This window comes from Gavialis gangeticus, unplaced genomic scaffold (assembly GCF_001723915.1).
Source record: "Gavialis gangeticus isolate Ggan-Ray unplaced genomic scaffold, GavGan_comp1, whole genome shotgun sequence".
In the NCBI taxonomy this organism is placed as follows: domain Eukaryota; kingdom Metazoa; phylum Chordata; order Crocodylia; family Gavialidae; genus Gavialis; species Gavialis gangeticus.
Genome location: NW_017729024.1, coordinates 22435880 through 22459144, shown reverse-complemented (window position 1 = coordinate 22459144; position 23265 = coordinate 22435880). Strand labels below are relative to the sequence as shown.

Sequence of the window (23265 nt, the reverse complement as noted above, 5' to 3'; positions counted from 1 at the left end):
TAACCATATGAGTGGCCCTTCTCTGGACCTTCTCCAGGTTATCCACATCCCTCTTGAAGTGTGGCACCCAAAACTGCATGCAGTACTCCAACTGCGGTCTGACCAGCGCCCGATAGAGGGGAAGTATCACCTCCTTGGTTCTGTTTGTCATGCATCTGCTGATGCATGATAAAGTGCAGTTAGCTTTGCTGATGACTTTGTCACACTGATGACTCATGTTCATCTTGGAGTCCACTAGGACTCCGTGATCCCTTTCCGCTTCTGTGCTACTGAGCAGGTCATTTCCTAGGCAGTAGGTGTGCTGGACATTTTTTCTCCCAAGATGCAGCACTTTGCATTTCTCCTTGTTAAATCGCATTCTGTTGTTTTCTGCCCATTTGTCCAACCTGTCCAGGTCTGCCTGTAGTTGTTCCCTGCCCTCCCGTGTGTTCACTGCTCCCAGTTTTGTATCATCTGCAAACTTGGACAGAGTACACTTCACTCCCTCGTCCAAGTCACTGATGAAGACATGGAAGAATATCGGTCCACGGACTGAGCCCTGCAGGACCCCACTGCCCACATCCTTCCAGGTTGATACTGTCCCATCTGCTACCACTCTCTGGGTGTGACCCTCTAGCCAATTTGCCATCCACCAGACTGTGTAAGCATCCAAGATGCGAACCTAAATCGGCATAATGTGCATTAAGCTAATGTGCATTGCATTTAGGTGTGCCTAAATGCCCATGTACACACACCCGTAGTAGTGCAACATACATTTTATCCATGTGCAGATACATCAGACAGTCTTGAAAATCTTGGTGGTTGTTATTTTTATCTGAGTAAAAGCCTGATATTAATGTATATTTGTTGCCAATCTTTATTGAGCAACTCTTGTCTCTGTACAGTAAGTAGAACCTGGTTATCTTAAATATCCTATATTTCTCTGAGCTGAAAGTCTCGTTAACAGTATGTCTGCCTTAGAGAACAAATGGAAATCAATATTTTTGGCAATAGTTGCACCAAGAATACATGTAAAAGCATTTAAACCATTGAAAGCATTATCAAAAAAAAAAACCAGATTGATTTGTTTGTAACTTTAAGGATTTTTCCTGCATTCAGAAGACCATCATCTATCTAGTTGCGTAGATCCGGGTTGTGGATACTAGTCAGTAAAACTCTGAAACTAATTAGAATTATTGCTGATTATGAAGTAATGATACGATGTTTATTTTGCTTTAAGATTCCTAGGTACATCATAACGCTTCACGAACTTCTGGCTCACACACCCCATGAGCATGTGGAAAGAAAAAGCCTTGAATTTGCCAAATCTAAGCTAGAAGAACTTTCAAGGTAAGGTTTTTTCCTGGATGTATTAATAAGCTTAGGTGAAAGCTTTATCCTTTTTCTAATTGAAAGTTTTGCTCTTTTTTTTTTTTTTGCCAAGACAAGGTTCAGACTGTTTTCCCCTGCATCTTTTGTGGACGGGGGAGAAGGTGGAGTGGTGCCTGTTTGTCATAGTGATTTACTATATTTATGTATGAGCAAAGCATTTACCATTAACTGACAGGAAAACATTTTAATTTTTCCATAGTTGACAAAAATGATAAATTCTACTCTATGACAACAGAAGCAGTCAGGGTTTTGCAAAGTACTCAGTTCTAAACTTGTATAATATTTTATAAATATTAATGACATTCATTTTGATACATACTTTTACTACCACATGTGACAAAAAGGGAACTTCAAGATCCAAGTATCCCAAATATTTTAAGTTCAGTGTTTTTTATGTTACTAAAATTCTGTTCCCTCTAAATTTCTGCAAAATTAAACTCTATGCTATCAGTGTCTGTTACAGTTGTCCCTCTGCTTAAACCCATATAAAAATATAACACCTTGTCTTGGGAGCAAAACTTTTTTGTATAAACATGACATAATTGCAGAAATTCTGTATTATGAGTTTTCCTGAATTTTCCACATGGCAATGCCACTGTTCCCCAGCAAAAGCAGTTTTTTAGCTGTGCTAAATTTTTGAGTTTTTTGTTTCCCACTGTTTCATAGCTCTTACTCATTGAACAATCAGTCATAGAGAAGTAGGGCTGGAAAGGACCTCCAGAGCTCATTTAGTCCAACCCCCTGCCTGAGGCAGGATCATCCCTATCTAAATCAACTTATACAGTCCATAATCTAGACTTACTCTGTGTAAACTCCTGGCAATCCTGACACAACACAGCTAACATCCTAAACCTGCCAGAGGTAAAGCAGGACAACCGTGGCAGTCAATGTCCTGCTTCTATGCAAGGCTGTCAATATTTGCTCAGGAGATCCAGTTGTTTATCATGTATTATTCAAACTTAGGCCATGGACACATTAAAGGGATATTCCAGGAAAACCCAACCATCCCAGGAAAAAATGTTTGAGACAACATAACGCTCTAATCCAATTTTAATCTGCTTAGAAATATGTTTTCAGTTAGTTTGAGAGAGTTTTTACATCGATGGCTCAGGGTAGCTCTATTCATTTAACTAGAGACTTACTCAACAGAGACGTTTTCCATTGGCTTCCAAGATTTTTTCCCTCCCTGAAGAACCATACTCCTTCCCTAGGCTGTCTCTTTAGCTGTCTTTATTTTCATCTCATATTCAGTGTAGAACCAGGCAGATGCTTTCAGCTCTGCATGGAAAATTCAAATAGCTAGACATGCACAAAATCTGGTGGAATGGCTGTATTCACATTCTTTCAGTGGTGGACGTACAAGACTGCAGTTGGCATGCCCTCTCTCTCTCCCCTCCTTTTCCCTCCCAAATGGGGCCATTTAGAGGAGGAGACCTCAGCTAGGTAAGAATATTTTCAGCAGTGGTAAAAATAACTAGATTGGAGTGAATCTGTGAATGAATTTTTGGAGGTGAGATTAGGACAGGGGTGGGCAAAATGCGGCCCGCCAGGCTATTCTACCTGGCCTGCAGGGCCTGTAAAAAAATTTAGAAAATTAATATTTATCTGCCCCTGGCTGCCTGTCATGCGGCCGTCGATGGCTTGCTAAAACTCAGTAAGCGGCCTTCCATCCAAAATAATTGCCCGCCCCTGGATTAGGACAAGGACTATACAATTTAAGAGCTACTCTTAGTATCATTTTATTACTGAAATTTATAGCAGCTTACTATAAATAAGAAATACTAATGTAAATCAGTTGCTGAGACAAATTCTAGGGGAAGCAAGCTACCTGCATGTTTAATTCAATACCATTGTGCATTAAAGGTACAAAGGTGCATTTCAGGGAATTTAAGAAACAGTTTATATTGTGTCTGACAGGGTGATGCACGATGAAGTAAGTGACACAGAAAACATCCGGAAAAATCTAGCCATAGAAAGAATGATAGTAGAAGGCTGTGATATATTGCTAGATACCAGCCAAACTTTTATACGTCAAGGTAAGACTTTTTCTTAAAAAACTTCTCTAATAATGAAAAACATTATATTAAAAAACAGTAGAATTAATGTTGGCATCATTGGGAAGATGACACCTTTGGACATAACAAACATCTTAAGTCTGGTGTTGTCCATGTAGGATAAGTTACAAGTTGGCCCATGATAAATAGTTTTGGGCTGTATTTGAGCCCAACTTTTATGGTGTTTTTTACAGGGGCCATGAAAAACAGGAGCACAATAATAGTAAAGCACCTTTGGGACAGTAATGTACATACTGCCTGGACTGTCATCTTCAATGGACCAGAAATTATCTACAGCACCATGGAAAACAGGTCCGTTTGGCCAGTTAACACGGAGGTCCCAGATGATGCCAACATTTGGGCAAAAGGAAGAGAGAAGATTGAAGTTCTTAAAGCTTTGTCAAATGGTGGAAAGATTGTGAGGAATGAGAACAGCTGAGTGTTGTTCCCATTTTTTATCTGTGCTTTGGGAACAGCTAAGAATGCTATAATATAATGTTTTTGAACCTTTGCTGCCAGATGGATGTTTCTCTGGTACAGCCAGAAAATAGATGCTGGAGCATGACGACATTATCACGTGTTTTGCAAGCCTGAGGACACTCATTCATTTTTTCTATTGAAAGACAGATACTGCCTTTAGTGGAAGCTCAGTGTATGTGTCACAAACATTTCTGCAAAGAAAAGCTATGAAGAACAAGCATACTGCAGAAAAATGCAGATGTACTTATGTAGTGCATCTTGCAAAATAGAGAAAGAGATGTGCACCTCTTCATACATTGTTTCTGAAAAGCGTTTCCATTGAGGTTCATAGACTGTAATGATGGATTTTATGGTTGAATTCTACATATTTGTGATAAAAACAGCTCTTCGCTTAAATTCAAAACTTCTCTTGAAAAATATTAATGGCAGGTTGACATTATCAGTATATTGATTCTTGTACCAATTGAAGTGAATAAATTGGAAAAATTAAAAAAAATGTGGTTATCTAAGTATCTTTTTTCTCACACATGATGAAAATACTTAGTTTTTTATATCAGAATTGTTATTACTAAGCAGGAAGATCTTTACAAAGAATGTAGATATTGGTAGTTCAGATTTTTCAATTTCTCATGTTTGAGCTTCTTTATCCCACGAAAAAGTTAGGGATACCAGTATGTAGGATAGCTTAAGAATATAGTTTAAGTGCATCTCTGTAAGACGAGTGGGTATGGACTTTTCTTAAACATTTAGAACTAAATTTGACAGCTTAAATAACATGATTGCTTTGTGAATAGTGGAAGTTTGGATTGGGGGGTTATTTGATTTTATATATTTCTGGAAAACTAATCTCAGTTTTTTAAAATAAAATATGCCCATATCTACAGTAATTTCAACGTTATTATTACAACAATTAAACAATTAAAATTTATGTAACAATTAAAGTTTAGAAGGCTTTCTTCACTATTGCATATGGGTATTTAGTATAACTTAATGGGTTTAGTGTGAAAATTCAAAACTTCAACTCAAAGAAAAATATTAAAGCTTGTAGTCTGGACTATTTTGTCTTTTATTTTTATTTTTCCCTGGTGCCAGAAACATGTATAAGTTATGATCTTCCATTATGGGCATGTGTTATGTGAATTATTTATTCTGTATACATCATTATTTTTGCTGTAAAGTTATAATAAAGAGTTACAGAAGTGGCTTTATATACCTCAGTTGTTTAGTTTGTTTCCCAGTTATGGTTTGCTTATCTTCATTTTGTGTGTATATTTAGAAATTCATCAATAAAAAGGTAGTTAATTGTAATAATCATACAATGGAAAGAAGTCTTATTACACTGATTCTGAGCATGCTTTTAATTAGACTTCAATGTCTAATTATGATGTTTTTTAGAAGATTAGACACCTGTAAAACACTTTTTGAAAGCCTTGTATGAACTAAGGAAATCAGCTTGCCAAAGAAAAGACTTAAGTTTTGTTCTGTGATATAAACCTGTCAGTCACAATGTTGACTGGTAACAGAGATAAGAATAAAATATTAAAATACAATGGTTAAAATATTTAAATAAAAATATATTATCTAGAATAATTTAGCTGTCCAAGTGACCACATCACAAATTGTCTACCAGAGCTGACATGAATTAGCATCTTTGACTGTCACATCGGAAAGACCAAGGACTGAATGGGTCTGGAGATGAGTTTATCTTTTCACCTATAGGAATATCTCCCTCAAGTCAAGGTTGGGGTACTCTAGTAGGGCAGCATGAGGGGAAACTTATACTGATATTGCTGGTGTTATTGTTCTTTGACTAGTCTCCAGTGCTGCTATCCTGGCACCTCCCCCCTGAGGACCCTTTTGCATTTCACTTCTGTATTTGCCCTGTGTTGGTCTCTGTGCACCTGTACAGAGACCTTCTTCATAGCTTTCAGAGACAGAATATTTCCCTTACCTTGTCAAAGAGATGCTTGTTTAGGTGTTTATGATAGTGTGAATTTTACTTTTGCGAAGTGTAATATACAGCATAGTTTACAAAAAGGCATGTAAGAACATTTAGGGTGGTCCCCTGGATAGAGTTTGGGAGTCAGGACTCAGATCCAGTCTCTGTTCCCAACACTGCTGCACCCCTGCTGCTGTAACTTTCGTTTTCTATGAGATTGAGTGGAGTACAGTATCATATACTTCCTCTGTTGGTAGTGGTAGTTACCCAAAACTCAGTAAAGGCATTTAAAGTTCTTCAACTACAAGGTCCTAATGACTTTACCACCTCATAGGTCCCAGTCTTTATTTCCTCAATGGCTCCTACCAACAGATCGGTCCAGTTTTGCTAAGTGCCACAAATCAGTTCAGACATATAGCTGTGCAACCCACTTCTCAGCCATTCAAACTGTCTTGGATCTTTCTCTCCTGACAATTGTGTTGCAATTCATGATACTCAGCAGAGGAGAAAGCAAAACTGCATGAGCAAATTAGTCAGTTGCATGCAGACCTAAAGCCTTGTTTTTAAAAAACCCAGGCTTAGTCCATGCTGGATTGCACATGTATTTGTTAAAATGATTTTTTGGCAATATTCATCTGCTTAGTTCATATGTTGCTGGTTAAAATTCCTGAGACTGCACTCATAGTTCTATAAAGGACTACTGCTTAATGAAAACTCCAAAATTAGCCTCACTTGCTTACAAGAACAGTGGTAACAAAACTGAACCATTATGCTTTTTCTTTCCTTTAAGAGAAAATCTGTAGTTGAGGATGTGGCAAACATCTACAGTTTCTTGTTGTTAATAAGAATTCACTGGTCAGAAGAACTGCAAAACAATGTACAACAGCCACTTTGTCTAATGAGAGCTATACAGTGCATGTAGCAGAACTGACAGTGTAGCATTTGGTTGAACTTTATTTCTGTTTTGTGTTACACCAGCACTCTTACTGCTGCATATTTCTAGTATAACCCTAAACTATACATTACAGAACATCGGTTCTGTTGTAATTTTCTCATTTATCAGTGTGTTTGTGGCTGTGTCTGATGATAGAATATTTTTATGTATTGGTACATCTGAAATAAATTTAAAATGTTGGTTTGGGGGGGTGTACATGTTTAGTAATGTATGCAATTGTATGTAAATATTTAAATTTCTAAAAATTTTTTTCTTTCTCATTAAGCACATATATTGCATTTGTATCTTGTTTCTTAGTGTAGGATTTAATAAGTGTCTTTAATAATAGACCATTTTCCTGCCAAGGTAGCATAATGAGTTTTAAGCTAATATATATTAAACCTCAGTGAATAAGCTCTCCAGGGTTCCTTCCTCATAATGTGTTTGCACTAATGGTCAAGATAGTGCCCTCAGTTATGTATGGGAATTGCACATGGATTGAAATGAAATTTTAGCTCCTAGGTAAACTCAGAGGTGTCACACATGCTTATACAAGCCTGATGAATTTTGTCCAAAACTATGTAAGAAAGGATGTAAGTAGCACAGTAGCATAATTTTCACCCATCTGAAATTCTGTGAGGATCAAATTCAGCCTCTTCTGTAATAAGATACTAATTGAATTCAGTAGTAGTTGTACTAGTGTACTGGTGTACACTAGGCCACAGTGTGACTCAGGAGCACTGATAATTGTGTGGTGTAAGCCAAGGAAAAAGAAGCTTGATTTACTTAAAATTTGTTCAGTTACTCTTTGTGCACATTGATTTCATTTTATGAACCTAGTAATTGCCAAACTTAGTGCAAGTGATGCTACTTTGCCATTTAATTTCCCTTTCTTGACCACTGTATATATGACATGTAACTTAACCTACCTATGAATTTTGCAGCCAAAATGAATGGTCTTAATAGAGTAAGATCTTCTTTTGGCATAACAAAGTCCAAACCTGAATCCTGAATTTGACCTAGAGAAGAAAGACAAGTCTACAGTAAAAATAGTAAGAAAATAAACAATGGGCCTCTGTTCTAAGTGCAAGGTATTTTCTTATGTACACCTATCAGAGTTAATAAGTTGCATTAATTATTTTTGTATTGCCTAGTATATTAATACTGAGAGCATCACTTGCTAAATAGTATTATAATTACAGTGTGTTATTCACTTTTGTAATCACCAGGTTCCCTTATTCAAGTCCCTTCAGTTGAGAGAGGGAAACTGAGTAAAGTTCGTCTGGGATCATTGTCTTTGAAAAAAGAAGGAGAAAGACAATGCTTCTTATTTACAAAACACTTTTTAATTTGTACAAGAAGTTCAGGAGGAAAACTGCATCTGCTTAAGGTACAGAATTTAAACTACCTTCTTTGAGCTGGATTGCTAAAATATAGAAAAATCAGGCCAATAAATGTTTTGAACTTCCCACTTTGCTTGAAATTGGCAGCATTATTGCTTTAACCTGGGACTTTTGTGTGCTGTGGTAAGCATAACTGAGATGTGCACAGTGAAGAACTGCAGGACTGTCATAGCTGTGCAAGTAGAAAATATTAGGATTATGTCTGAAGTGTGTTAGTTTTTTTAAGGGGTATTGGTTATAGCCATGTTGGTCTAAGGACATAGGCAGACATGGTTGTTTGGGTAAATCTTTTATTAGAACAACTAAAATAGTTGGAAAAATTCTTCTGTGCAAGTTTTTGAGTACCAACCCAGAAGAAGGGTGTTTGTACCTGAAAGCTTGCAAAGAGGCCTGAGGAAAGGTGTTCATCCTTCTTCAGGCTTCTATGCAAGCTTTTGGGTACAAACACCCTTCTTCAGGATTTGTACCCAAAAGCTTGTAAAGAAGAATTTTTTCCAACTCTTTTAGTTGGTCTAATAAAAGATATCAGATTTATTCAAAGAACCTTGTCTGCCTTAAGTTCTTTGAAGAACTTGCCATTCAGATTATGAGCTGGACAGTAATAGGTAACAATATTGACATTTATTTTACAGTGAATTTTTCAACCATTGTTCATGCTCCGAGTGTTCTTCAACTAGTCCAGGACATGGGGCTGTTTTTACGTCCCTGATCCCCAGACAAACAACAACCCCCCCAGCAAACTAATACCCCCATCCTGCCTGCCCATCCCCCAACATTACTTACTTGCTCAGCTCCCAGAAGTGATGAACATTGGTAAAACCGTCATTGTGAGTGGCTTGAGGGATGGGAGGTTTGGCAGGCTGGGGGTGGTGATGGGGAGGGCAGGGCTGGGCTGACTAAAAATAGCTTGGTGCCAAGGAGGGGGTAGGAAAAGAGCAGCATCAGGGCTGGGGCTGGCAACTGTGCTTTCCCAGCTCTGGGGCTGTGCTAGGAACTATACAGAAGTCCAGGAGAGTTAGATCTGTCTAGAAATGCCAACCTGATCAGATTTGAGGGTTCAGACAGAAGTGGAGCTCTCAGCTGTAACTCAGAACAATTCTGCAAAGTGTTCTGAGTTACAGCGTTACCTCAGATGAAACAAAAGTTCACTGTTGGTTCTGGGGGGAGGGGGAATCTAGCTGCCAGTTCAGAGCCTGCAGCCAGGTTCCCATAGCAATGGCCAGGGCTTTCTGCCAGTGGTTGCTGTTTTCAGAATGGAAGGGAGGAAAGAACTTGTTCTTGGGGCGCCCCAGCTGGTGCTGAAGGGTGGGGTGGGTGAATTGGAGCTCCCCCCCCACCTCAGGAGGGCTCCAGTACACCCACACCAAACTCTAGGGGGGCTAAAAAAGCCTGAGACTGAACTCCCTCCACTCCCTCTTCCCCCCCCCTTCTGAAAACAATGACAGGCTGGGATCTCTGCAGACACAAGTTACAGAAGACACTACATTTTTAAATGTCTTTATCTCATACCTCATGCAATGAGGGGTCAGCTTTTCACTCAATCAACCATTTTTTAAGCTGTTTGCAGCTGTGCACTTGTCTTTGGTCACAGCTAAAGCTGCTTTCTGTGGCCAGATCAGGTGAAAATTGTCACTTCTGTCTGCACCCTGAGTGTGCTTTGGAGGCAGGGTTAATTTAGGTAGGGTCGGCGATTTTTAGATTGATCTAACTGTCCTGAACTTATCTACAGTTTGCAATTAGATCTACTTAACTAGTGTAAGGTCTGCACTTGGGCAAACTAAGTTCAGTTGGGTTGCCATTTTTAACCTGATCTAACCTTACCCCTACCTTGGGCAAATTCAAGAGGAAGTTGGATGATCAGCTGTCTAGGGTCTTGTGAACCCAGCATTCATTCCTGCCTGTGGCAGGGGGTCAGGCTAGGTGATCTGTTCGGGTTCCTGCTGACCCTAGCTACTATGAAACTACTATGAAACTATGAAACCTCCCCATAACCCCAGACCTTTAAAGAGCAGGTGTGAAGTTGGGAACCCCAGCTGCACACTCACTTTTCAACTTCCTGCATGCTGGCAGCTGGAAAGCATGCAGTTGAGGCTTGAGGAATTTTATGCCCCATCACCAGAATTGTGCGACCAGTCTTACAGTCCCAGTTTGGGGATGGGGCATAAAATTTCTCAAACCCCAATAACGTGATTTCCTTGATGTCCACCAGCAGCCAGAGAATCACCAGTTTACTAGGGCTTGAAACATAAAAGAAAAACTAAATACGATTATTTTTTTCCTTAAATGGACTTAACCTATTAGGCACTAATTAGTTTAAAAAACAAATCCGTTCCCTGTCCTTCCAAAAATGAATAGTTTTTCATATTGTTTGCTGTTTTTAATTGTGGATCTTTCAAGTAGCCTGGAGGGCAGTTGCATCAAATAAACTTAAGCATTCCTTCTCCCTACTCTCACTATGTGTATATTGCCTTTCTCTTGTTTCTGCATGTTTCAGCTTTGTCACTGCTGTTCCTGTTGAATGATCTGCTACGGCCTGGGGATGAGTATTTATATACCCCCCCTTCACAGATCAGTATGTGAAAAGAGCCAATAATAAAACACTTAAGCTCCCTATAAACAAATCTTTGGCAAATAGAGTGTAAACAAATGGAGAACAGATTTTTTTCTCTAGTCTTTTTTTTAACCTACCATCATGTGTGTAGCTATCTCCAGCAGCACCAGGTACAAATTTTGCAAGTAAAAATGTGATTTTTCTTCCCCCCACCCCCAAATCAACAGTGTCTTTTTCTAAACATAGTAAAAAGACTATGGTTTTCTAACCCCTGGAAAGGGAGAAAGAATGAACTGGAATACAGTTGGCAAATGAAATCTGTATGAGTGCTTCTGTTTCCTGGAGTCACCAGAAAGCCCAGCTCATTGGCCAAGAAGTCAAATTCTTCATAGAGGAATAAAAGAGGAGAAAAGGTCTCAGCTGACTTTATAGTATCATTCCTCTGCTCACAATGTCCAGTCTCCGTACAGACAGGCATTCTAATTTCCTTCTAGTAGATACCAGTGTCTTTTGGTCTGCCTGATTTTCAGTGTGTTTTTGTAGGCGGTAGCTTTATAAATTGCTGAAACTGCTTTACATATTTGAACCAAAGGGGCTTGAATCCTGAAGTCCTTTTTCAGCAAAAATTCTCATGGAAAACAAGCTTCCAAATAATATCAACAAATTCTGACTTCTTGGGGCTGGAGACAAGGTGTCAACATTTGTATCTGTGTAAACAGGATGCAGAGATTCTACAGAATTCCCAGGGAGTAATTTACAGAACTGGTTTAAAGCTAATTAAAAAAATCAATCCTGCCTTCTTGACCAGCATGATCTCTTGAATTGAATTTCTTAACAAATCTGTAATTAAATTGGATGGGACAGAATGAAGTTGTTGTTGACTGGGCTACAATTAGTGAGAGGCAAAGCACAGAATGATTCATATTGAGTGAGCATGTTGAAACTGGATGTGAAGAGTTTCTTCTGAGTTGCATTTGATGGAAATCTGCACAGTTGAGTTCAATGAGACTGTCATTGCATTGAAAATTTATATATGCTACTAGGGAAGACCTTGGCTTAGAAATGTAAAAGAAACCCTAGCATTTCTAAGATTTCCAGTACTTCATCATTCCAAATGGGTCAGGAATAATGAAATTCATCTTTTCTATATGGAAATTCATTTTCCATTGTAGCAGAAACCACAACGTAGGAGGACACAAAAACAGTAAAAATATTTGACAAAGTAAGGTCCTCAAGAGATTCTGTTTTTTGGGTGAAGAATCAAGTTTTCTATGTATTGTCTCCAAACTGGCAGGCCAGTTTCTAACCGTGTGATGAGAATTAGTGTGGGAAAGGAATTTTGCAAAAGGAATTTTGCAACTGAAAATGTATACTTGATTTATTTTAATGAAAAAAAGATCTAATATACATTATGCATTATATTTTTAGTCTTTTTTTAAATAATGTACTCCCTTTTTGGGGAGAAAAAATGTTTGTCCTGAAATGGATCCAGACTCTTTAACTAAAGAGACTGCAATATAAAGTCTCATAGTAAGGTTGGTGGAAGCTTAAAATATTTCTAATGAGTGCAGAAAACTCCAAAATTTCTGAAAAGACTACTTTTTTCCCCACAGACAGGAGGTGTTCTCTCTTTAATAGACTGCACATTGATTGAAGAGCCAGATGCAAGTGACGAGGACTGTAAGTTGCATTAAAAATGTCTACAGTAATCACAGCTCTGGAACAGTTTCTAAAAGGTGTTACTCTTTTGGGGTTCTTTTCAGCACAGCAAATTATATGTTTTACCTTTTCATGAAACTTGAGAAGTATAGTGGTAAAAACTGCGTATGCAAAATAGCTGCATCAAAAATGTGTGCTCTGCCCTGTTTATTGTTCTTTATGATGTCCTTCCACATAAGATTTCAAATAAATTACAGAAGCAATGTAACAAGTTATTCACTCATTTTTGTATGGAAATTTACCTTCAGGGCTCTTAAAACAAATAATGCTTGCATGACAGAAGGAAGGGGATAACTGAATTTCTGAAGTTCAAGAGTGGGGGGAGGGTAAGTGTTAGCAGAGCTAGTGGAAAATTTCATCTTGGACTCTATAAATCCTGACTTCTACCTTGGTCAAATAATATTACAAAGCAGTTTCCTTGCTTTTTTACAATATTCATATTTGGCCCCCATCTAACAGAACTTTTTTAATGTTAAAGGCAGTTCCATTAAATTCAATTTTATATCTCACATGTTCAACATCTAAAATTCATGGAGGAGCCTCCCTAGAACTGGGGCTTTACTTGCTAATTTGAAAAAAATTACATAATTTTTAGTGACTCCCACTCAATCATACCTATGTATGTATGTTTAACAAATTTCTTCATATACATTCCATGTGAAAAATGTGCTCGCTGTTTTGGAGTAGTTTTTGTTGGTTTTCACCAGAGGTAAGCTTAAAGTGATTTCTAGTATAAAATAAATATTTTCTTTAATGCAGCTTTTAAATCTCAACTGCTGTTTTTTCTACCTTCCAATGATTTCAAAGCAAAAACTTCTGGTCAAGTGTTTGGACATCTTGATTTCAAGATTGTAGTTGAATCTTCCGACGCTCCTCCTTTTACTGTGGTCCTTTTAGCCCCTTCACGTCAGGAAAAAGCTGCATGGACAAGTGATATAAGTCAGGTAATTTAATCACTTCCTCTTTTCCTTTTTTTTAAATGTACCTAGGGCATATTTTTATTGTGTTGCAAACTAATCCTAGAAGGATTTTGCATTTTTTCAGAATTGACTTACTGAGTGGACTGTTTAGGAAGCGTAATGTTTACTAACTATTACAGAGTTTTTTTGTTTTTTCAAGGAGTTATTAGTGAAAGGTAGAAAGTTACTCTGCATGAAGGACGTGGTGAAGAATGTAAAGAAGACAGAGTAGATAGAGTAACTGAATAGCTAACATAATAGTATTGGTCTTCATTTTTACTATCTGTTAATATGTAAATGAAGAGACCTGCGATTTAAAAAGGATAAAATTTGTTAATTTCCAGTAGTGCTAATTCAAACCTGTAGTATAAATGTGAAATTGTTTGAGGTATTTGAATGGTGGAGGATTCAAATGTTCACTTTACATTTCATGGCATGTAACTGTATTATATGCCATACAGTAAAAGAATGAGATGAGCTTTGTTATTTCTACATGGATTAGAATACTAGATGAATGGCCATCATACACAAATAGGAATTCATTGGTAGCATGTCGATGATTCACTCTTTTGTGAATCACTGAAAATGAAAATATCTCAGACAGCTTCCCAGTCAGATTTGTACTTTTCGCTTGTTTTTCAGTTTGTTTCTTTATTTGGTTTATATGCTATCTTTCCCAACAAAGTCTCAGAGTAGCTTTATAAAATAATTTATAAAACAGAACAACAAAACAACTTAACAAGCAAGTAGAGTAATAAGCAAGAGTAAAATAGAAAACCCCTGAACAATATTTTTCCCGTTTCTCTTTTTGGGGTTTTTTTTGTTGTTCTCCCGCCCTGGCGGGGGGTCGGGCTAGAAGATCTACTAGGTCCCTTCCGACCCTTAATCTATGAATCTATGAATATCCCAGCCTAGCAAAGTTTGCTAAATGCATCCCCAAATAGGGCGGTATTACAGCAGCTTTGTGGAACAATTAGAGATCATAAAAGGGTACAGGGAAAATGCCAGGAATCTCCTACCAAACTTACACATTTCAGAATGAAAATTGAATAATAATATGTAATAAATAGCAGATCAGATCAAATCCATTGTGCCTCCTGTGCAGTGTTATGTCCCTGATGAGTTCTATACCAGCTGATTTTATGCAAAAACTGTGAAGTGAATAATTATCAGTAACCTGCCCATAAGCAATTTTTCTTTATCCATTGCTACAGCTCTAAAAGGATGTAGGGCAAACAAAATAAACAAATGATAAGAATTTGATTATTGGAGATGCATGTTGTTTAATTGGGTGTGTAAAAGTATGTGACGTTGTGCACACAAATATGTAAATTTACATTTGGTTGCTTCTCAACACATAATTAGCTTATATGTGAACAAAAAGATGAGTACTATACTTAAATCAGATGTGTAAATGTATGACCTTGAATTTTACTTTTAATTAGTTATTGGATGCACTTGCCAAACCAACAAATCAAGTAAATCAAACAGGTAAGGAAAAAAAGCAGTATGAGAAAATGAGTTGTTAGGAAATAATATTTTTGTTAACCCAGTAGTTATCCTCTGCATTGTTGTGAATCAGTTACCGAAAAACATTCATCAGTAATAGGAATGATGAGCGTGTCTATGTGGGCATTAACATGCTTTAGTTAATTCACATTAAATCTAATACCTTCATTGTGAGGTACTAGGAAAATGTGCATTAGCCTGTCTTAATGTGCATTAACTGAAGAGCACAGGCTGCCTATACATAAGCAGGGAGGTTGCTCTGATACAGTGGAATTCCCTTGTGAAGCAATACACAAAATGATCCTGGGGCTTTAATTAGAGCGGCTTTTGGAGCTGCTTTAATTAAAGGGATGCCCCCTCCTGGAGCATGTGTATAAATGCGAATTAGCCTATTTTAATGCACATTAACTGAATACCACTTTTTAGTGATGCTTTCGTATACATTAAAATAGGCTAATGCGCCTTAAAGTGCATGTGTAGATGCACCCACAGAATCAGAAAGAGAAATATCATCAAACTATTTATCCTTCTATTTATCCTTCTGGTCAAAATCTTGTTGTTGTGTGCCTGTGTTAACTAATATTTTCTGCATCATTAAATAATACACACTCAGAGTATTTTTGGAGAGTTCTTAGCTATGTACTTTCACCCAGGCCTGGGGTAAAACTGCTTTCTTGTCAAAATCATCAGTTTTCAAGGTTCCAGAAATGTATATACTTTACACTACTAGAGATAAAAAACACTATATGGTAGCTATTGGTTCAATGGTTAAAGCACTCATGATGTAGTTGAGATCTAAGCTTTAGTCTCTGCTTTGTTTTATTCAGATCAGAAGGTAGTATTCTGAAGGATAGCCATCATGGCTTCATTATAGGAAGGTCATGCCAGACCAACTTCATTTCCTTCTACAATCAGGTAACACCACCTGGACAGGGGAAATGAGGTTGATGTCATATACTTGGATTTCAAAAAGGCCTTCGACCTGGTCTCCCATGATGTCCTCATGGTTAAATTGGAAAAATGCGGCCTTAACTTCTTTATGTTCCAGTGGCTAGGTAACTGCCTCTGTGGTAGAACCCAGAGAGTACTGACAGATGTGACTGAGTCATCATGGCAGGAGGTGACCAGTGGCATCCCTCAGGGCTCAGTACTTGGACCAGTGCTTTTCAACATGTTTATCAATGATTTGGAATTGGGTAGTAAAAGTGAACTGGAAAAGTTCGCTGATGACACCAAACTATGAGGGAGCATGGTCATGCTCCAGGACAGGCTGACACTACAGGCCAACCTGGACAGGATTGCAAGGTGGGTAGACCTCAACCTGATGTCATTTAATACAGATAAATACGAAGTGCTTCATCTGGGGAGAAATAATCCACAACACACGTACAGTCTCGATAGTGCTATGCTTGCCAGAACCACAACTGAAGGAAACCTGGGTGTTGTGATGGACAACAAAATGAACATGAGTCACCAATGTGATGCCGTAGCTGGCAGAGCTAATCAAGCACTGGCCCACATCTACTGAGGCATCTCAAGCAAAGCTAAAGATGTCATCCTCCTGCTCTACTTGGCCCTGGTGAGACCACAGCTGGAGTACTGCATCCAGTTCAGGGCGCCGCACTTCAGGAAGGATGTAGAGAAGCTTGAGAGAGTCCACATGAGGGCCACATGCATGATTAAAGGCCTAGAGACCAGGTCATATGAGGAGAGGCTGAAAGACTTGGGACTGTTCAGCCTGGAGAAGAGAAGACTCAGAGGGAACTTGGTGGCAGCCTGTAAGTATATATGGGAGTACATCAGGGCCTAGGGGAGCAACTATTCACCAAGGCCCCCCAGGGGAGGGCTAGATAATAGACACAAACTGATTGAAGATCACTTCAGACAAGACATAAAGAAAAACTTCTTTACAAGTCGAGTACTGAGGGTTTGGAACAGGCTCCCCTCCTTGAGGTGATACAGTCACCCACCCTGGTGATCTTCAAAAAGCGTCTTGATGTCCATTTTGCTGGGGTCATCTGACCCCAGCAGTCTTTCCTGCGCAAGTGCAGGGGGCCTGACCCGATGTTCTATAAGGTCCCTTCCAGCCCCTAACAACAACAACAACTATGAAACAAGGTCAGAGACATGAACCACAACCTTTTACTTCCTGTGCAAGTGGCCTCACCCTCAGGCTTTAGCTGTTTTCTCCTGTTACAGCTGTTCCATTTTGTATAAATAGTTTAATATTCTTTGGGTTAAAGAGATGCGCTCTGTAACTGAGAGATAGTGGTACTTGCATGCAGTATTAAGACAGCCAGGATCAAGGCCCTCATCTAAATCAGGCAGAACAGGGACCTGAGCTTGGGTTTCTTATATTCTGGGTGAATGCTCTGATCACTGGGCCATTAGCTCTTCTTCAGTATGCCTGTTTCTCTGACCAGAAATTCCATCCTTGTTGAAACTGGTGCCAGCAAAAAAGTGATTGCTCAATCACCCTTTTCATATTAAAAAAATCCCCTTTTTTTCTAGAAAGTTCTTCTCAAACTGTCCTTTCACTTTCTCTAGCCAACCCTAGTCTGAAGCAGCTGGTATGTTTGGGCACTTTTACCCAAGATGCCAACTTGTGTTGGAACACAAGTTCCACTGCATAGTCAGGGATGCCTTGAAGGAGGACAGTGCTCCCGGTGATGGTGCTGTCACTACCATTACCACTACCAGAAAGCTTATTTCAAAGTGCAGGAAGATGGCAGGTTATTTCCACCGGACCATCAAGTTGGGGCAAGATGCTGTGGGACGAACAGGCATTGCTGAGCATCCCACAGCACAAAATCATGCAGGATGTAATGACTCAGTGGAACTCCACATACCTGATGCTGGAAAGGCTGGTGGAGCAACAGAAGGCCATCCATGAGATGGCCTTGATCAGGGAGATTGGGATCAGCAGCCCCCTTAACAAAACAGTGGGATACCATTTCCCAGATTTTGGTGGTCCTCAAGCCCTTTCTTGAGGCCACCAAGAGCCTCAGCACTGGCGATGCCCTCTTTAACCAGGTGATCCCTGTAGTGAAGGAGCTTGAGAATGAAATGGAGCAGTTCCAAGGGATTGATGTTCCTGGCTGGGGCAAGCCGCTTTCACCAGAGGTGCAGGCACTTGTGAAGCAGCTGAAGGAGGGCATCAAAAAATGGCTGGATCCATTGCAGTCCAGTATGGTCCATGTGCTGGTGGGCCTGTGTGACCTGAGGGTGAAGGGGAGAGTCTGCAGCAGTAAAACCCATGATCACTGGACAGAGGTGCTGGTGAACAGAGTCAGGAAGGCAGAAGAGCAGAGGCGGGGGGACATAGAAGAGGGGGGTCTACTTTCCTGTGCCAGCACTCCAACCATGAGCCAATCTCCTTTACCACAGCTGCTGCCAGTGTGGCTTCAGTGTTGGGGTCCAGAGGTACCAGCCCCCACCATCAGGCAGGTAGCATGGAGGCCTTGGTGGCTATCTATCTCGCTGAGGACATGGAGCCACTACACTGCGACCCCTTGGCCTATTGGGCAACCCACAGCCAGGCGTGGTGGGATCTGGCCATGGTTGCCCGGGAACAACTGTCCTGTCCACTGACCAGTGTTCCAAGCAAGAGGGTGTTCAGCATTGCTGGTGATGTTGTGACACCCCACTGCACCTCCTTGGATCCTGGTTTGGTGGAGTAGCTGGTGTTCCTCAAGGTGAACCTCCCACTGCTGTGGTTCCCTAAGCCCCACATGCAGACGGACTGAGTGCCACCCTCCTCACTCTGCACATATTTGCTTTTTTTATTTGCTTTCAGAACCTTGAGGTACACTTTCACAGAAACCCCTGTACCACTCTGCCTAAAACCTGGCAGGCCTCATGCCTGCATGAGGGCCTACCATCCCTGCTGCATTCATCCCGCTCTGCCTTAACACACACAAGTGATACGAGTTTTGCTTTCAACAGTTTGAGATGCACTTTCACAGAAACCCCTCACCTGTTTCCTTGAAACTTTGCAGTCTTCATGCCCTCAGAAGGGGCTGCTATCCCTGCTGTTTTCATCTGAATCTGCAAAAAAATAACAAAGTTATAGATATTTTAGTGATTCCCCATTATAGTCTATGACCAAATCTCTGAATCCAAATTGAAGAGGGACAGTGATTCGAATCACTGAATCAAATCACTGTCCCTCTGAATCGGCCAAATCTGAAGTGAATACTAGCTGCTTTGCACAAGCCTAGTAAATACATTTTGCAAATAGTTGTTAGAAAAGGAAAGTCAACAAATATGACAGCTGCAGCTTTGCATAACCATCACTGATGAGCTTTGTATAAAAAATATCTTTCCTAAATAACTAGAGCAGGGGTTCCCAACCTTTTCAGGCTGAGGACTGGCAAACTGTGGACCAGGAGTGACCATGGACTGGCAATCCACGGACCAGAAGTGACTGCAGACCATCAAGTTGCAGACCATCAGTGACCGGCATACTGCGGGCAGGTAGCCAACCCATTTTTATACTCAATAGAAAAAAAGGTTGGCTGCTGGCCTGCAGTATGCTGGTCACTTCCAGTCTGCGGTTTGCGAGTCTGCAGTTTGCTGGTCTCCGGTCACTTTTGGTCTGGCAGCCAACCTTCCTGCGGACTGGCAGCCAACCCTTCGGGGCCCAGCACCAGGCTCTGGCCCAGGGATTGGGAACCCCTGTACTAGAGTAATGATACGATATAGTGGCTGAGTAAAAGCTCATCCCAAATAAGGGGTGAAATGAAATGAGGTTTCCAATTATGAAGTCTCTATAACAGGAGTAGAATTTAGATAGTTGTAGTTTTGATTGGGCTTGCATTTAAACTTTGAAAATTTTTGATTGTTACCAGAATTTGCAGAAAACAAAGCACTTCTTGCAAACGTGAAAATTATACTTGTATAAAGGTTTAATAGTATGTCTTAATTCAGTGCTGAGCCATTTTATTACTAGGTTTTTCTTACTTTATCAGAGTAATGTTTTTAAATATGGCTTTCAACTGAAAGGTTAAATCTTGCTTGCATTACTCACATGAGTAGTCCCACTGGAGTGACTCACTTAAGTAAAACTAACAGAATTTGAGGGGAAAATTAACCAAATTCTTCTTTGTTACCATTTCATAAATCTGGATTAACATCTCTGACTAGTCCCAAATTTCTTGTGTCAATTCTGTCATTATACTGGCAAAAGGATGACTTCTGAATTTGTACATATTCTCCTTAGGTTGATGGTACAAACAATTACGTTTAAGTTTAGAGCTACATCAGGATTATAGAATAAAATTATGAAATAAGTGAATGTAAAATAAGTAATGAAAGGTTGGTGATTCTTGAAATTACTGGAACCTGAAATATACAGTAGACTACTTAAGGTGACATTTGGGCCCTAAGGATTGCATGAGGGTCCCACTTCATTCTCACAGTCAACATTATATCAGTTTTGAGGAAATGTGTCATATTATGTTCCATTTGTTTTTATTCTGTTTCATTTGCTGTTACGTTTTTTTTTGTCTCTTAGCAGAAGCCTTCCTGAGGCTTTGTTGGGAAGGGATAGCATATACATTTACTAAATTAATTTACTGAATATTTTTTATATCTAGGTTGTTTCAGGTTTTTATCTCTTATTTATTATTCAAGTTCTGTTTGTATTTCTTATTACTTACTTTCCAGTGACCTTGTGCACTGCAGTAATCCCAGTGAAATTAATTGAATCGCTTATCTTAATAAACAAAACTTTTCTCATGAAAAATATGCGTCCTTGAGATTCACTGAATCCTTTCTGGTGTCTGAGGAATCCTCTTTTTCTCCTTGCTTTAATTTACGGCACATCTTGTCTTATGTTCCTATGTCACAGTTGTCATTTTCCAGCTAAGGAATAGATGTGTCACTCTGGAGAATGTTAGTGACTTTATTTATGTCAGTTGGGTCTTTTTTTGTAGTGGGTGTAAAGGTACTGGAGCTGGGCTGAGGATTTCACCCTCTGTGGGCATGTCTACATGTGCTTCTATGGCACCATTGTTACTGTGCCATCATTTAGTACTTCCTTTTGAAAATACTAAATGACGACATAATGACAACCTGTACTATGCCGTGCTGGCAGTGCATAGTTATTTTTAGCCGCTATGTTAATGTAGCAATATGCTATACTGAGGGAGGTCATTGCTACAGCAATGTAGCTGCAGCGCCGATGCTGTGTTGCCATAGTGTCACATGTGGATGCACCCTGTGTCGACAGAGGTTTCCAGTGTTCTTGAAATATGCCTCTTTGGTTTGCCAAGGGTATGTTGGAAGTATTTAATCTTCATCTAAAGCATAATTAATTTACAGTTAAAAAAAATTCCATGGCTTATCAAGAAACATACAGGGCTGGATGCTGCATTTGTGTACATTGGCACAGTTCCTTTGACTTTAATGCATCAGGGGTTCAAACTTGGCAGACTTGGAGAATCCTGCCTGCCCATTTATAATTTCTCACTTTTTGTGCTGAAAATCTATTTTCAGTACCAGTCACACACTCTGAGGACAATGCTTTGAGATCATAGCAAGGAAGAAAAATGTAAAAGTATATTTTTTGTATGGTGTTTGATTTTAATGGTTCTGAACATTTGTTTTCACAGTGCATTGACAATATAAGGTGTAATGGTTTAATGACCATAGTGTTTGAAGAAAACTCTAAAGTCACTGTGCCGCATATGATCAAGTAAGTGCAGCAGATTTTTCCCACATGAATCATTTAGGCTGTTTTTCCCCCCCCTTTTTTGTTTTTAAGAATGTTTAATGTAGTAGCTGAATTCAGATAGTAAAATGTTAATATTTTGTACAGATTTGTTGAATGGAATTAGTCCTGCATTCCAAATATATCACTGTTTTAAAATGATATTTTAATCATGAGATTTTTAAAGAATTTTATTATTCTTTTGGTTGTGGGGAGTGTGGAAAGCATTTATCCAGGATTATTGAACACTTGGATTTGGCAGTAATAGGCTAATGTTTACAAAAGCTGTGAGTTCCAAGCATTTTTTTGGTTGTACTCTTCTTGTTTCTTCAGAGGAATAAATATTAAAAGAGTTAGCTTTAAAGTATATTTAGTCTCTTTTATACTACTGGTCATAATTTTATTGGATATATTTAAAAGTATATACAAAATATAAATGTGTATGAAAAATTACTTTTTTTCAAAGTACTATATAAGCAAAAATGGTGTTTTTTCCTTATTTTTCTCAGCTTTAAAATCCCATAAATTTAGTTGATCACATCAAGCTAGCATTATCAGTCGTAAATATGCTTCCTTCACCCCGGACGGTCTTCTCATAATTTATTTTTCCTATAGATAGGGAACTACCCTATTTGTGATTTTTGTTTTTTGCAGAAACTGCAAAAAAAAGTGGTTTCTATGAACCCACAAAAATGGTGATCCCCATAATTTTGGTGCGGAATTACTTAATAAAAATAAAATGTTGGCTCCTGAGTGGGTTCAATGGTCCTCAGAGTTGCTGCAGCCTGTCCTCTGAGCCTGCTGTGGGGGGAGCCACTGGCCTGAAAGATGAGCAGCAAAAATAGCAGCTGCCCTCCCCCTCACCCATTGTTGTTGATTGGCTGAGAGGGTTGCCCATAATATGGCCTCTTCCCCTCTGCCTATCAGCAGCAAGGGGTGGGGCCACATGATGGGCAGCCCTCTTGGTTAATTGGTGGCAAGGGGCAGGGCCGCCAGGGCCAGTCAACCTTCAGAGGGTGGGACTGCAAAAAATCTGCAAAAATGGTGCTGCGTACCACAAGCAGCCCACAATTTTTTTCTTGCCTCAGCAGGACTTAAGTAGATCCCTACCTATAGATGTTGAGATATGAAATGGATGAGCTTCATCCAAGAGTACTGAAAGAACTGACTGGTGTCGTAGCAGAACCATTGGCACGGCTGTTTGAGAGCTCGTGGCACTTGGGTCAGATCCTGGAGGACTGGGAAAGGGCCAATGTGGTCCCTATTTTCAAGAAGGGGAGGAAGGGGGATCCGAGTAATTATAGGCCAGTCAGTCTCACCTCCATCCTTGGAAAGATCTTTGAAAAGATTATGAAGGATCATATTTGTGGGAGGCCAGTGGGAAAAATAATCCAGCAGGGAAACTAACATGGATTCATACCAGGTAGATCACGCCTGACCAATCTGGTTTTATTTTATGACAGGGTTACAAAATGCTTAGATGCACAAGTAGAGGTGGATGTCATTTTCTTGGATTTTAGCAAGGCCTTTGATACAGTATCTCATCCCATTCTCAGAAATAAATCAAGAGGCTGTGACATAGATGTTTGCATGGTCTGGTGGGTGGCAAATTGGCTTAGCAGTCACACCTAGGA

The 23265-nt window shown here is 39.4% G+C and overlaps 1 protein-coding gene across 1 annotated transcript in view; it reads left to right on the top strand.

Moving 5' to 3' along the window:
* Positions 1–23265, top strand: part of RASGRF2 (Ras protein specific guanine nucleotide releasing factor 2) — a 372508-nt gene that overhangs the window by 131406 nt on the left and 217837 nt on the right. Inside the window, exons 8-13 of the mRNA XM_019516939.1 lie at positions 1220–1329; positions 3289–3407; positions 8008–8168; positions 12346–12412; positions 13259–13395; positions 21534–21616. Coding sequence (XP_019372484.1) covers positions 1220–1329; positions 3289–3407; positions 8008–8168; positions 12346–12412; positions 13259–13395; positions 21534–21616 — 677 coding nt within the window. The remainder of the gene's footprint in view (positions 1–1219; positions 1330–3288; positions 3408–8007; positions 8169–12345; positions 12413–13258; positions 13396–21533; positions 21617–23265) is intronic.